Source organism: Carcharhinus amblyrhynchos, chromosome 33 (genome assembly GCF_965287045.1).
Source record: "Carcharhinus amblyrhynchos chromosome 33, sCarAmb.v2.hapA, whole genome shotgun sequence".
NCBI lineage: Eukaryota > Metazoa > Chordata > Chondrichthyes > Carcharhiniformes > Carcharhinidae > Carcharhinus > Carcharhinus amblyrhynchos.
Window position 1 is genome coordinate 3,343,282 of NC_137356.1, and position 17,091 is coordinate 3,360,372.

Below are 17,091 nucleotides of genomic sequence, written 5' to 3' on the forward strand. Positions count from 1 at the left end.
GACGTCTGGAAAATAACCACCAAGGCATCCACTATCACCTCCGCCGTTTCTTTCAGAACCCTCAGATGCATTCCATTCGGTCCTGGGGACTTGTCCACAATCAGCCCCTCCAGTCTGTCGAGCACCGCCTCTCTAGTAACAGTAATGTCATTGAGACCCCCCAGTCCTACCGCCTTTCCATCGCTAACACCCGGCAAATTATTCACGTCCTCCTCCGTGAAGACCGAAACAAAAAAGTTATTCAAGACCCCATCCCCTACCACTAAGTCCCCCTTCTCATCCTCTAAGGGTCCAACGTTCACCCTAGCCAGCCTCTTCCTTTTTATATATTTATAAAAACTCTTGCTATCCTTTTTTATATTAAGCGCTAGCCCAGCTTCATAGTTTCTCCTACCCTTCTTTATCAACTTCTTTGTCAATTTTTGTTGACATTTAAACCTCTCCCAATCCTCTTCTCGCCCACTACTCTTAGCTACTCTAAACGCCTCCGCTTTTAATTTAACACTTTCCTTCACCTCCTTCGTTATCCACGGCTTTGCAGGGAATCACCCTGCGTTAGTGACACTCTCCTGGAAACCATGAAGTACTAGCAGCTTCTCGGGAACCATGAGGAATATTGTCTCATTTCCACGTATGCAAATATTGGCACCCTCTTGAGTATCCCTATGAATGTTGACACATTCCCATGGACGCTGCCCTGAAAATTTTGATCTACTGCCGAGATTTCTCATCACAAACTTCTGAAATACAGGCCGGACCTCCACATTCCAAGGAGAGTTTAGGGGGGTGTGTGGTGGTGTAAAATCTTGAGAAGCTTTATAAAATTGGCTCCCAGCTTGGTTGCGCGACTGGAGTATTTTACCAGCAGCAGAACTGGATATAAAGTGGCTGCCTGCTCCAAGGTGCTTGGGAGGTGATTGGCTTAATTGATGGACCAGTTAAGGGCCATTTAACAGAGCAATCAGCATTTTGCCAGCAGCAGAGTGACTACCAGCTAAATGGAGATGGTCTCTGTTTCTTGGTAGCATTGATTCCAAATGGTAATTAAGTCAGAATATCAAGTGAACTGTTTATTAAATGCCACCCATGTGAACTGCCAGTTATGTGCTGGGAGTGCTTGATGTAACAATATGGAGGGATTTACCTGCTACAGGATATCTTGATGATGATGTTGTGCTCAATTCTTAAGAATAAGAAAAAGACATGTCTAATTTGGCTGAGTTGGTAGCTCTCTCACCTCTAGGTTAAAGGTTTTGGAATCAGTCCAAGCATATCTGCTAGGTTTATATTCCAATGTTGTATCTCAGTACCAAGGAAGTCCTTCAGATGAAACATCTATTGTTAAAGATAGCATGGAACTATTGGAAGAAAAACACTGAGTTTTCTTCCCGACATTCTTCCCTCAGGAAATAATGCAAAAAAAAGTTAAGTGGATCTTCAACTCCGTTGTTTCTAGTATATTGCTGCTTCTTTTGTTCCCTTCTTTTCGTCTCTGCAGTCTCTGTGAATTACTTTGAGACATGGAAAGGCAGCATGTAAAAAAAGTGTGATTTACTTATTGTTCTCAACTCATATTGTTTTGTGCACCACATCCTGGCCCTTTCTGTAGTTCACCAGGATGTGGAGGTGCCGGCATTGGACTGGGGTTGGCACAATAAGAAGTCTCTCAGAACCAGGTTAAAGCCCTACATGTTTATTTGGTATGACAAGTCTTTGGAGCACTGCGCCTTCATCAGGTGAGTCATGATGAAGAGTGAATGGTGTTGAGAGACATCTCACCATGATTCACCAGAGGTAGTAAAGCATCCAGTCAGTGAGTACTTTGGTATTCCCTTCCTAAACCTCAATGTCTCATGTCTGTCTACCTTTGAATGCCTACTTAAAGCCCTTTTTAACTAAATTTCCAGTACAAAAGTATGACCACAAATGACAAAAACAGTTATGTTTCCAAATCAGGTTCCATGTGGCTCAGTGTCGTACTTGCCAACGTAAAGTGCACTGTGACTTTTTTATACATTGGTGCATAGATAAGAGGTAAATTGTGTGATGTTATTTTATTCTTGGATTGGCTATTCCTCAAGCTACAGTGTATGGTGTAAAAGCTGAGTTTCTGCTTCTCTCCCAGTGCATCCACCAGTCATGTGCAGCTTTTCTGGTACATTTGAGGCTTTTACAACATCCACGAGAAGGAAGGGGGGAGAAATTGGAAGGATAGTCACGCACAGGACAGTTTCTGCCCATATCCACATTCCTAAGGAAACTTAAAGAGAGTGGAAGCTCACAATTTGTCAAAAAATACACTCTTCTGATCCACTTCATAATATATTTCACTATTGCTCTCAACATCAGCTACTGCTCAGTTCTCATCCTAGCAAACTAAGCCTTGTTTTAAAACAAAGCTTATATAGTTTAACAAGTAGAGGATATTGCAGTTTTAATAATGCGTATTGTCTCTAGAAAGCAAAGAAATAGAATAGATCCAGCTGATCTCGTCACTTACACTTACTCCAATAAACAGATTGAGATTTCCATCAACTGACTTTTGTAAGATGTGATAGGTGTCAGAAAAATCACAATTTTAATCGCCACTCGAACTTAACTAAAAGTCACTAGTATTCTGTTGATTTGCTATTTCCAATATTTTAAACAAAGCTTGTTAACACCACAAGGCAGAGTTGATCTTTTAACTAGCTGAAAATGATTAGCCATTCACAATACTTGTTTTCTTTCATTTTAATGTAAATGCTGTGTAATGCCAAGTTGTATAATGGGCAGGCTGTATAATGGATAGCTATATAATGACTGAGCTGTATAATGGACAGGCTGTATAATGGACATCTATGTAATGACTAAACTCTATAATGGGCAGAATGTATAATGGACAGCTATATAATGACTGAGCTGTATAGTGGGCAGGGCTGTATAATGGATAGCTATACAATGACTGAGCTATATAATGAGCAGGCTGTATAATGGGTAGCTATATAACGACTGAGCTGTATAACGGGCAGGCTCTATAATAGACAGCTGAGTAATGACTGAGCTGTGTAGGGGGCAGGCCCTATAATAAGCAGGGTGTAAATTGGGCAAGGCTAAAAATGAGCAGGCTGCACACTGACCAGAGCTGTATGACAGACAGGCTGTATGATGGTCAGGGCTGTATAACGAACACGAACAGGCTATGCAACAGACAGGCTGTTTAACGGGTACGGCTCTATAATGAATGGAGTTTATAATGGTCAGGCTGCACAGTGAGCACGTTGCATAATGGTCAGGCTTGTATAATGGTCAGGCTGTGTGGTGAGCACGCTGTGTAATGGGCAGACTGCGTAGTGAGCAGGGCTGTATAATAGTCAGGCTGCATAATGGTCATGATAATGATTTATAACTAATGGACAATCTGTTAATGTAATTATTTGTCACTAAATGTTAAAATCAACATTTATTTAGTTATTTCTCCATGTTCTTTGATTTTTTAAGTGCTATCTTGGACTTGTTTGGAGGGGAGGATTAATAGCATGAGTGTTGGGGAAGGGAAAATAGGTGTCAGCTTGAATCAATGGGTAAGTGTGGAGAGCCTATGAGGGGGAAAGTATATCCCAGAAAGTTTATGATGCTGTGTTTGTTTTCCAGTTGTAAAATGGTTTCCTAAGTAACCAGTAAGGCAGGAGGAGTATTTAGGCTAATAACAAGTTATGATTACGCTGTCTCCCACATTGGATTAAGCTGATCTATAGTGTCCAGGGGACACCTCCAGAACTGGTAAGATGGCTGGTCAATTTGTTAAGCAAGATCTTCAGGTTGTTGCAGAACATATTCAGATACTGGGTTGTTCTAGCATCTGGCTTACCCATGATACATTTTGTTAAGAAATGTGGCACTGACAGGGAGGAAGGGCCATTACCACGTTATTTAAAAGACCAGTCAGTACATACAACTTAGTTGCTGGTTGTTATTTGAGGCTACTAGTTCATTTCAAGGTGTACAATTGGTTGAGACGGATGGGCATGGTTGGTGAAACTTAATTTTGGACACTGAGAAAATAATTTCTCTGTTTTGTTTTGGCCACCTTCACTATAGTTGTAATACAGCAGGAGTGACTTGGTAAGCGGTCTGGGCCAGATGGAGAGGGAAGAGGTGAGGAAGTAGAAGCAGATGGGACAAAAGGCAGGAAGAGGCGGGATACTATGAAGGAGGCCATCTTCAAAGAGTATACCTCCATGATTTTCCCTGAGGAGCAATGTCTGCAGCAAATTCTCATGTTAAATACATGCATAGCCTCTCACTATCTGTGTAACCACCTCCAAATCTGTAAAAACTCACTGCTAAGAGTGATTCTTCCAAATCTGGCTTGGTGCACTTTCTCTTTCCTTTGCCTCCACCATGGGTGGTCATGCCTACTGTTGTCTTGAACGAACCCATTAGGATTCCTTCATTAAATTCATCTCCCCCTGTAAGAACCCATCTCTTTCACCAAGCTTTTATTCACTCTTCCACCTCATTCTCTTTGGTTTGACCTGCATTTTTCCCTTCCACTCTGGGATGTTTTCTTTAAATGTTAAAAGCCATATTTAAATGCGAGTCATTGTTGTTTAGGACAGGTTGGGAGAGTATGTAATTTTGAGGAAGCTGCGTTTAATGTTCTGTTACAAACCTTGTTTTTTGTTGGAAAAAGCAATTGTTCAATGTTCAAATTAGTTGAATGGATTATTTTTCTTGAGGTCTCTTTCCCTCATTCTCACTCTCTAGATCCCTTCTTCTGATATTACACACCTAGAGTATTATGTGCCTTATCTGAGGAAGGATGCTCTTACTATAGAGGGAATGCAGTGGAAGTTTACCAGGCTGATTCCTGGGTTGGCAGGTCTGTCATATGACGAGACACTGAGTCGGTTAGGATTGTATTTGCTGGAGTCTAGAAGAGTGAGAGGGGACCTCATAGAAACTTATAAAATTCTAACAGGATTTGACAGGGTAGATTCAGAAAGAATGTTTCCAATGGTGGGGGAGTCTAAAACTGGGGGTCATAGTTTGAGGATAAGGGGCAAACCTTTTAGAACTGAAGTAAGGAGAAATTTCTTTACCCAGAGGGTGGTGAATGTGTGGAATTCACTACCAGAGGAAGTAGTTGAGGCCAAAATGTTGTGTGATTTTGAAAAGGAATTATATGTAGCTCTTGGGGTTAAAGAGATCAAAATAAATGGCAGAGCAGGCTTGAAGGGTCGAATAGCTTACTCCTGCTTCTAGTTTCCCTGTTACCTTCATCCTTCGATCAGTTGGTAGTACATTCACTTTTAAGTTAGAAGATTGCATGTTCAAATTATACTTGACTCACAATCCCAGCACTTAAGGAATTGTTCTGCGCTGTAGGAGATGCCATCTTTGTGATCTGGTATTAAACCAAGGTCTCATTTGCCCTCCAAGGTGGACATAGAGGATCCCCGGGACTATTTTGAAGAAGAGCACCAGCAACAAAAATGACTTTGGCTTGAATCTAGCACTGTCTGATGAGAACAGAATTGTTTTTATTTGTTACCTATAAAGATTCAATGTGAAATCAATTGAAGTGTGCTGAGTAGTTAGTTCTAGTGCTCTGACTACTAGTTGCTGATCTCCCACCTCCTGTAATTCAAATCCAATTCAGATCTTAGACACCATAGACCGACAGAACTCAATTGACGGTCTCAATGAAAGAAATTTTCTTAAAGGTTGGGGAATTGCAATGTTTTATTTATAGCTGGTCCCTTGCAAAGCAGTTTATTTTGTCAGACCACCATAATCAGGAGATGCATGCATTTTGTATTTCATTAGTAGAATACTAGTAATAGGATAAGAGAAGAGTTTCTGTCATAATCTGCTCCAAAATATAATTCACAAAGGAATGTATGATCGTTATCTGGGTGAGTTTATTCCATCACATATAGATTGAATCATTCTGCTTGCCTTTCCATTGTTTTCTTACTGCACTACTTGGCTGTTGCCTTTGGTCCTTCAACCATTGTAAACTTAGCAACAGATAGAAATATGGAAACGTGGCATTGGATTGCTCCTGACCATTGTAAGGCACATGAACCAAGGCATACAGATTAATTGAATGTTCGTTGGGGTCTCCTTTCCTCACATTGTTGGGTTCATGAACTTCAAATGATGTCCTCAATGCTTCTACTGATGCTGGCTTTTAAAACAAAAATATTTAAATAAACGAATAGAATAGACAGATAAGAACCCAACTCATCATTAGCCCCACCCGCTTTAATACTGAAGAATAGAGACCTGGACAGCCCTACCTTCCATTTCTGATCTTGCTTCAGGCAACAGCTGGGGCATGAAGACTGCTGGGAGGTGTATATATGATGGTTTCCTCTAAAAACAACATCATGTTTAACTGTGCTGTCCCAATGGCGATGTAGTCTATTGATTTTCACTATTTAGAATTATGTAAGTAATATAGCCAGGTGGAGAGAATGCTGGAAATACAGAGCTTGTAAACCACTCCAGCAAGAAACACCACCTGAAGAATATGGGCACAAAAAGTTGGGGGAAGAGGAATAAAGGTTTTAAAAATTAAAACAATTATTTGTTCCTGTTTAATTTTATAAGTGGCCAGGATAGTGGGACTGGGCTATCAAACAAATATGCTCATTGACAGTTTCCATAGTTGTTAGCTGATCTGCAACAAATATTCTTCTTCTTAATTTTCAATTGGCTCCAGTTCCGTTTATGTCTTATGTAGAATTATCGAGACTTCGTAGCATTCACCCCAACCGATTTGTATCTCAACCCTGTCCATCTAACACAATCAGTATATCTTTCAAATCTTTTACCCCGTCGTGTGTTTATCTACTTTTCCCTTTAATATATCTGTGCTATAATGCTATTCACCTCAACTACTCTTTACAATACAGAGCTACTCACTCTAAACCACATTTTGGGTGAAGAAGTTTCTGCTGAATCCCTTGTTGAATTTATTCATGAATGTCTGTATCTGTTATATTTATGAGTCCTATTTTGGTCTCTCCTACAAGTGGAAATATTTTCCACTATGTCTACATTGTCAAACACCTTCATAATTTTGAACACCTATATGTTTTTTAAGGCAAGGTCAACTCTGGTTCAAAATGTGGAAGATCCATGGTTAACTGGTTAATAGAAACTTGAGGAAGGATGTAGCAGAGACTAAGGTTGGGGTAATCTTCTCTTCCCCATTTTTTCTTCCCACTTTCCCACCTCTTCTTCCCTTCCTCTGGAGAGAAGATATGTGCATATTTATGAAAACACTCACAGAGCTGGGAAAGGAGAACATCTGAATAGTGACACCAGAAGGAGACAGAAGAGTAGTGGGAATGTGGTTCCTGTGCTCCAATAAACTGACAGCTAATTTGGTTTTTCTTTTTTTCTTTACAGAGCAATGATGCCTTAGGGAACACCTGGAATTGGCTGTATTTTTTCCCCCTCATCATTATTGGCTCCTTTTTTATGCTGAATCTTGTCCTTGGTGTGCTGTCAGGGTGAGTAGCTCTTGTTCTTCCTGTGATTTGTTTTGATAGTTAGCTCTCTGACTTTAATATCCAGATCATTGTAAGATGTACCAGTTAATGAAAGCAATCATCTTGTGATGTTCTAGGGCTGAAAATTTTGTACAGTGGAATAGTTAGGTGGATACAATTATTTCATTTTGCGGCACTGTTTTTCCTTGCCGCTTTTGATCTGATATGGGTTTAACTATTTGGTGATCAGATGGTATGAGGGTAGAAGAAAGACACCAGAGCCTTTCCACTGTAACTGCCTGTTAGGAAGTTATGATGTAGAGATGCCGGTGTTGGACTGGGGTAAACACAGTAAGAAGTCTCACAACACCAGGTTAAAGTCCAACCAGTTTGTTTGATAGTAATCTCACAAGCTTTCAGAAATGGTGTTCCTTCGTCAGGTGTCAGCGGTCACGGGCATTCGGCCTCTGATCTTCGGGTAAACGTTCTCCAAGGCGACCTTCACAACACACAACAGTGCAGAGTCGCTGAGCAGAGACTGATAGCCTAGTTCTGCACACACGAGGACGACCTCCACAGGGATCTTGGATCCATGTCGCACTATCTGTAACCACAATGACTTGCCTGAACTTGTAAGATCTCTCCTGTCTAGAGACAATACACATCTCTTTAGCCTGTGCCTGATGCTAACTCCATTCACATTGTCTGCATCTTTAAGACTTGACTAGCAGGTTAGCTGTAAAGACTCGCATTCTAATCAGTATTCTGTAAACTGTGTGTGCCTTTTATATGCTCTGTTTGAGACCAGAACTCTTTACTCACCTGACGCAGGGGCAAACCCTGAAAGCTTGTGGGTTTACTATCAAATAAACTGGTTGGACTTTAACCTGGTGTTGTGAGATTTCTAACTGTGTTTACCCCAGTCCAACGCTGGCATCTCCATGTCACATCCCAACAGATCAGACCTCTGGCATTTGGGGCACTGCTGGAGATCAGGCAGTTAGAGTCCACATCAGATGATGAGCCTCCGGAAATGGCCTTCTCACACTTGCTGGAGATGCAACAACAAATATCAGGTACAGTTGCAAGAGGCAGCCAACAGACTAGGTCAAAGGACACAGGATCTGTCCACATTCTGTCTTGTGTTGTGTGCTCGACATGCAAATACCTTGAGGTCTCCATGAGAAGAGTGGCAGCCACCTTGGAGACCTTGGTCCAGCAGAACCCGCCAGATTCTATCACTATATGCATTGGTGGGATTGATCAGTGGCGAGGCGAGAGGAGGGCAGGGCACCTTGACCTCCCTTCAGGACCCTATTCTCCTCAGGGAATCAGGGAGGGCCCCCAGGCACCCAAAGGGAAAAACAGCAGCTGGGGACCCTGGGGCCACCACCCAGGTGACGAAGTCACTCCTACCTGTGACCCCAAATGCATCTATCCCACAGCAGGAAGCCCAAAGCAGGCCCTACAGGTCTTGGCCCGCTGGAGGATGCCTCATTAAAGATAACAGAGTGTAGCAGTTAGCAGGCTGCCTCCATGTTTTTGTGGATATCAGGGATTTGCCTAGCTGCAGTAGAGGGTTAGAAAAATTAAGAAACTTGACATCACTTTTGAGTCATAGGTTTTCAATCATTGCCATTTATATTATGCACCTTTCTTAATACATCTGCTGTTCATGAGAATGGTCTTGTCAATCAAAACATGGTGCAAATGCATCTGTGTGCTCTCGTATTGCACTGGTGAGTCATGCTCCCACTCAGTGATCACCTCCATTTGCAGGCCTCACATTTGAGATGTGTAGCTGAGTCATGATAGTTGCTCTGTCCTTGCATTTTGTCAGGGAGATGTATCAAACTTTTACTGGAAGTGACTGCAAAATGTTTTAATAGCTTATATTCCTGACAAGACAACATGGAGCCATGGAGGGTTAGCTATAATTGTTTCTCAAAATGAGAAGGCTGCCTTCATTGACAAGACCTGCAGCATGATGGTCTCTCAACCATGCACGCATCTCTACTACAAGGTTTATGTTAAGGTGGTGCATCAAGTCGTTTAATGGCATGTTTGTGCTGTTGTGCCGACTTTCACTTCCCAGAATGCATGGATACAGGGTTTGTCATGGACTTTGTCAAGGATTAGACTGGAGTGAATCACGAGGGTCAAATGTGCAAGTCCGATGCTGGTTTTATCGTCAATGGCACTGGTTGTAAAGGCTTTTTCGTCTACTAGCATGGCACTAAGGGACAGAAGGAATGTGGCTGTATCCCATTGTCTTCCATTTCCAAAGAAAGAGTGGTCCATCCTCAACAGGTTCAAGACCGACCTCGGCCCCTGCTTGGCCAACCTCCACAAATGAAGCATTAATGCCAGCCTCCTTTGTATCTGTGGGAGAGAGCAAACTATGCATCACGTAGAAGTGTGTCTAATCCACAGATTCACTGGAGGCCTATCTGCACTCAACACAGCAGAACCAGAAGCACATGCTTGGCCTAGGAACTTTGCATTCACTAAATAAATAAATAAGTTGCCTGTACTTTACTCCTCTTGGAATCTTGGCACCGACACACTTTGAATGGCATGGAAGCTAACTCTCATCCTCCAATTCAAGGTCCTGGGCTTCCTGCTTTCATAGAATCTTCGCCTCCTTCATGTCCCTCTCTCTGACTAGGGAACCCCTCTGAAGCCCCAGGTTTGAAGTGCAGATTAGGCAGGACGCTCTTTGTGGAGAGTACTGCAGAAATCCACCTGAGCAATCCAAACATCAGATGGTCTGCTCAATGTTGGATTGTTTCCACCTATACACCCTATTGTATCTCCTAGTCAGGCAGACGATAATGCACAGGTATCATGAGTTGTCGTTGAGTGGGTACCCCTTATCCCCAAGCAGCCAGCCTTGTAATTGCTGAGGCCCTTCAAATATGTGAGGCACCTGGGAATGACGCAGGATATATGAGTCGTAGGAACTCCCAGGGTACCTGATACAAACATGCATGACGTGCTTCTCCTGATCAGTCACCAATTGAATGCTCAGGGAATGGAACTCTTTTCTGTTAACGAAAATCTGCAGTCATGGAGTTCACAGAGCCACATGTATGCAGTCGATTGCACCCATTCTCTAGGGAGGCCTTAGGTAGCTCCAAAACCCAGAAATCTAGCAGCCTAGCTAGCTTCATTGAGTGTAAACTTCACAAAATGATGAGCTTTACTGTAGAGGGCATTGGTCACCTTGATACATATATGTGCTGAGGACTGTGAGATAAGAACATAAGAACCAGGAGCTGGAGTAGGCCACCTGGCCCCTCGAGCCTACTCTGCCATTCAGTAAGATCATAACTGATCTTTTTGTGGACTCAGCTCCACTTACCCGCCCGCTCCCTTAGTTCCTTTACTGTTCAAAAATCTATCTTTGCCTCCAGGGTCTTCTGTGAATGATCCGCAAGTAAAAAGATTCAGCATGGTGGTGACCTCTGGGGCACTGGCAGTGAACATCCTCTCAGTCCATGAGGTATTAGATCCTCCTGCAGAATGTGTCAGGTATAATCCACTACATCTCCTGACAAGTGCCGATATGCCCATTATTGTTTTTTAGGAAAGTCTTCTTCAGAGATCCTTGGTCTTGTGAGCCAATACTGTGTGATAGATCCGACCTCCTCATCTTCCTGAGTGTTGCTGGGCTCCCCTTGATCATGAAACTCAGGTCAGACCTCTTCTCAAAACTGTGCTAGGCAGTGCAGAACCCTTCTCCTTCTCAACCAGAATATTACCATCAAGAAGGCAGCATTTAGCACAGGCCATTATTCAATCCTTCTTCTCCCTGTAAACTGATAAATGTAACCGATTAATGAATACTGGACAAATGTAGTAGACTTTGCACTTGCAAACAGAAAGCCAATTCATGCCCTAAGGCTGCATCTGCATTGCTAGCTTTTTGTTGTAGCTGAGGCACACACTCACAGATCTAGATGACCAAGATAGCAATCCTGATGCTTGACATCTCAATCCCAAAGTGGTTGGGAGAGGTTTGGACATTCAAAGGAACTCCTGCAATCTATGGTATGCTAATCAAGCTCAACCTACACCTCAGCAATGATTAGATGTCCTTTGATCCATTAGCCATGCCAATTGGAAAAAACACATTTGAAACTTTCATCAATGATCTAGCAGATATGTAACAGCTGTGCTTCCTGAATGGTTGTGCGCATTTTCCATTCTCACGTACCCCTCAGTTAAAGCTCAAATGGAGTGACTGTGTTGTGATCCCCTAATATTAGAATATATATTCTAATTGTCTCTCGTTGAGGTGCACCAAAAGGAATGGCTCCAATTGCACCTTCTCAAGAATCTGCCTGTTTTCTCTGACTCGATTTCAGTGTTGCGACTCTAAGCATTTTGAGAGTGCCACTTGACCCCATAGAACATAAGAACATAAGAAATAGGAGCAGGAGTAGGCCATCCAGCCCTTCGAGCCTGCCCCGCCATTCAATAAGATCATGGCTGATCTGTCGCTGCTCAGTTCCACTTTCCCGCCCTCTCCCCATAGTCCAGCTTTGGGCTACTCCAACACTGCCTCAGACCCCTCCCAGGCAGACTCTTTTCCAGTTTTGATTTTAAACTGACCAATAACTTGGGTCTTTCAAGATGATGGTGTTGCTTTTTTTATTTTGAGACCAGCTTTGATCATCTACATAGAACCATAGAAAATTACAGCTCAGCCTTTTGGCCCTTCTTGTCTGAGCCGAACCATTTTCTGCCTAGTCCCACTGACCTGGACTTGGACCATATCCCTCCACACCCCTCTCATCCATGAATCCGTCCAAGTTTTTCTTAAATGTTAAAAGTGACCCCGCATTTGCCACTTTATCCGGCAGCTCATTCCACACTCCCACCACTCTCTGCATGAAGAAGCCCCCCCTAATATTCCCTTTAAACTTTTCTCCTTTCACCCTTAACCCATGCCCTCTGGTTTTTTTTCTCCTCTAGCCTCAGTGGAAAAAGCTTGCTTGCATTCACTCTGTCTATACCCATCAAAATCTTATACACCTGTATCTAATCGCCCCTCATTCTTCTACGCTCCAGGGAATAAAGTCCCTAACCTATTCAATCTCTCTCTGTAACTCAGCTTCTCAAGTCCCAGCAACATCCTTGTGAACATTCTCTGCACTCTTTCAATCTTATTTACATCCTTCCTGTAACTAGGTGACCAAAACTCTACACAATACTCCAAATTCGGCCTCACCAATGCCTTATACAACCTTACCATAACACTCCAACTTTTATACGTCAGTGTTTAGGTCCAATCTTCCTGGGAGTGTGACTACGTACAGCCCTGTAGCATGGCCCTCAACATCCCAGGACTGTCTTTAATCTCTGACCCAAAGTATGAGTTCCATAAACCCCGGAATTGCCTTTAATCTCTCACACTGACCTCTTGGACCTAGACCAGGGACCATGACTGTTTCAATGAGCTCTTCCATTCTTTCTTTACTGATAACAACACAGTCTCCCTCTTCGCTCCTCTCCATGAATCTTTGTGCAATCCATCCTTCTTTTGCCCAACTAACACAATTCTCCCCCTTCTATCATGGAGTCTGCTATTGTCTTCTGATCCTTGTCATTTTAAAGGTAATGACAATTTTCTGCTATAACATCCAAGTAGACCAGACAAACATTTTGGTAGACTATTTAAGAGTGAAGATATTGCAATTGAGTATGATCTTGTTCTACTAACATGCATATGTTTGCAATATCCAGAACAGAAATTTCATGTCATTTCTATCTGCCCAGTTGCTCCCGGATTGATATTAACTTCCCAATGCAAACAGAAGAAGTTGGAAATACTCCACACGACTGGTAGCAAAGGTAGAGAAAGAAGCAGAGTTAACAAAGTCAGAACTGTGACTTTTTGTCAGAAAAAACTCAAACCATTGACATCTACAAATTTTGTCTTAGGGGCCCTAATTTTAACTTTCTTTTCTCAATGAGAACTAAGTAGTAGCCCCAAAATATTGTGGTTTGAACGTAAGAACTAGGAGTAGGAGTAGACCATCTGGCCCCTCGAGCCTGCTCCGCCATTCAATAAGATCATGGCTGATCTTTTTGTGGACCCAGCTCCACTTACCCGACTGCTCACCATAACTCATAATTCCTTTACTGTTCAAAAAATTATCTATCTTTGCCTTAAAAACATTCAATGAGGTAGCCTCAACTGCTTCACTGAGTAGGGAATTCCACAGATTCATAACCCTTTGTGTGAAGAAGTTCCTCCTCAACTCAGTCCTAAATCTTTCCCTTATTTTGAGGCTATGCCCCCTAGTTCTAGTTCCCCCCGTTAGTGGAAACAACTTCCCTGCTTCTATCTTATCTATTCCCTTCATAATCTTCTATGTTTCGATAAGATCTGTCTTCATTCTTCTGAATTCCAATGAGTATAGCCCCAGTCTACTCAGTCTCTCCTCATAAGCCAATCATCTCAACTCTGGAATCAACCTAGTGAATCTCCTCTGCACCCCCTCCAGTGCCAGTATAGCTTTTCTCAAGTAAGGAGACCAAAACTGTACACAGTACTCCAGGTGTGGCCTCACCAGCACCTTATACAGCTGCAATATAACCTCACTGTTTTTAAACTCCATCCCTCTAACAATGAAGGACAAAATTCCATTTGCCTTCTTAATTAGCTGCTGCACCTACAAACCAACTCCTTGTGATTCCTGCACAAGGACACCCAGGTGCCTCTGCACAGCAGCATGCTGCAATTTTTTGCCATTTAAAAAATAGTCCATTTTGCTGCTATTCCTATTAAAATGGATGACCTCACATTTACCAACATTGTACTCCCTCTGCCAGACCTTCAACCACCCACTTAGATTATCTATATCCCTTTGCAGACCTTCAGCATCCTGTGCACACTTTGCTCTGCCAGCCATCTTAGTGTCATCTGTGAATTTTGATACACTACACGTGGTCCCGAACTCCAAATCATCAATGTAAATCATAAACAACTGTGGTCTCAACACTGATCCCTGAGGCACACCACTCGTCACTGATCACTTTTATTCCCATTCCCCACTTCTGCATGAATTGCCCGGGTCTCACCTGTTTCTGGCAGTAGCCTATTTGTAATATGCTAATATTATTTATTTTAAGCATGCAGGATTCCCACACAATTCTGGGATGCTAATAGGAAAAGAAAAAAAAATACCTTTGACATTCCACCCATTAATACTAACTGTTCAATGATCTAAACAAATAATAATATTTCAGTGATTGGAAGCACAAAAAGACAGATTATTACCTCAATGCTGTAAATTGGGAAAGGAGAGTGTGCAGAGGGAATTGGGTGTCCTTGTGCTCCAGTCACTGAAGGTAAGCAGGCAGGTGCAGCAGGTGGTAAAGAAGGCAAATGGCATGTTGGCCTTCATTGCAAAAAGTTTCAAGTACTTAAGCAGGGATGTGTTGTTGCAACTATATAGGGCCTTGGTGAGGCCACATCAAGTGCAGGGGAGAGTGTGCAGTTTTGGTCTCCTTTTCTGAGGAAGGATATTCTTGCTCTTGAGGGGTGCAGTGCAAGTTTACTCGGCTGATTTTGGGGATGGCAGGACTGATGTATGAGGAGAGATTGACTAGGTTAGGATTGTTTTTGCTGGAGTTCAGAGGAATGTGGGTGATCTCATGGAGACATATAAAATTCCAACAGGTCTGGACAAGATAGATATAGGAAGGATGTTCCCGATGATAGGGAAGTCCAGAACCAGGGGTCACAGTTTGAGGATTCAGGGTAGATCATTTAGGACGGAGGTGAGGAGAGATTTATTCAACCAAAGAGTGGTGAGCCTGTGGAATTCATTACCACAGAAAGTAGTTGATGCCAAAACATTGAATGCATTCAAGAGATGGCTGGATATAGCACTTGGGGCGAATGGGATCAAAGATTATGGGGAGAAAGCAGGATTAGGCTCTTGAGTTTGGGTGATCAGCCATGATCATAGTGAATGGCGGAGCACGCTTGAAAGGCCAAATAGCCTCCTCCTGCACCTATCTTTTATGTTTCTAAGCAACAATGCTTCAAGATGCTCAAAAATTATTATTTTTCTTTCTCTTTAAGATCTCTGTCGGATCAGAAGAAGCTTAATTCCATAAAATCTTCCAATATGTCCATGTCCTTCCTTAATTCCCTACCCACTCGCCACAACATGAAATTTCTTTTTTGGCTTGGTGTCAGAGCAATCAGAATTTACAGCCATTCAAGAACAGTTCTCGCAGCTCCTTTGCGATGTTGAACTATATCTTTAGCCACTTACAATGACTTTGGGCAGTTAGTGCAAGAGCTTCTCCTATCATCCAGTTATCATCACACAAAATTGACTTGATGACAGAAGCCAGAGGGCTGTGTTTCAAACTGGAGACCTGTGACCAGCAGTGTGCCTTACGGATCTGTGCTCTGTCCGCTGTTACTTGTCATTTATATTAATAATTTGGATGAGAATATAGGAGGCATGGTTAACAAGTTTGTAGATGACACCAAGATCAGTGGCATAATGGACAGTGAAGAAGATTATCTCGGATTGCAATGGGATCTTGGTCAACTGGGCCAGTGGGCTGATGAATGGCAGATGGAGTTTAATTTTGATAAATGTGAGGTGATGCATTTTGGTAGATTGAACCAGGGCAGGACTTACTCAGTTAATGGTAAGGCATTGGGGGGAGTTACAGAACAAAGAGATCTAGGGGGACAGGTTCATAGCTCCTTGAAAGTGGAGTCACAGGTGGACAGAGTGGTGAAGAAGGCATTCAGCATGCTTGGTTTCATTGGTCAGAACATTGAATGCAGGAGTTGGGAAGTCTTGTGGAGTTGTACAAGACATTGGTAAGGCCACACTTGGAATACTGTGTACAGTTCTGGTCACTATTATAGTAAAAATATTATTAAACCAAAAAGAATGCAGAAGAGGTTTACTAGGATGCTACCGGACTTGATGGGTTGAGTTATAAGAAGAGGCTGGATAGACTGGGACTTTTTTTTCTGGAGTGTAGGAGATTGAGGGGTGATCTATAAAATAATGAGAGGCATAGAACAACTAGATAGTTGATATCTTTTACCAAAGGTAGAGAAATCTAAAACTAGAGGGCATAGGTTTAAGATGAGAGCGGAGAGATAGAAAAGTGTCCGGAGCGGCAATTTTTTCACACAGAGGGTGGTAAATGTCTGGAACAAGCTGCCAGAGGTAGTACTAGAGGTGGGTACAATTTTGTATTTTAAAAAGCATTTAGGCAGTTACATGGGTAAGATGGGTATCGAGGGATATGGGCCAAATGCGGGCAATTGGGACTCGGAATTAAAAGAAAGGGCGGCATGGACAAGTTGGGCCAAAGGGCTTCTTTCCATGCTGTAAACTTCTATGACTCTATAATTCCACAGGGTTTTATAATCATTCACAAATAAATGTATTTATTTGCAAGGACCTTTTTTGCACTCATTGAGGACCTTCCCATATTGTAACATTACTGATTGTTCTTTTAAATAACATATACCATATATGAACAAAATTTTACCAGCTGCTTGTTAACAAACATTGGCATGGAACAACAGATTGGCTGAGAATAGAGG

General features: G+C 42.3%; 1 protein-coding gene across 7 annotated transcripts in view; it reads left to right on the forward strand.

Moving 5' to 3' along the window:
• Positions 1–17,091, forward strand: part of LOC145361110 (voltage-dependent P/Q-type calcium channel subunit alpha-1A-like) — a 649,898-nt gene that overhangs the window by 366,878 nt on the left and 265,929 nt on the right. For all 7 annotated transcript variants that reach the window (XM_080216715.1, XM_080216708.1, XM_080216713.1 and 4 more), the window contains one exon: positions 7,405–7,508. In XM_080216715.1, the coding sequence (XP_080072841.1) occupies positions 7,405–7,508 (104 nt within the window). The remainder of the gene's footprint in view (positions 1–7,404; positions 7,509–17,091) is intronic.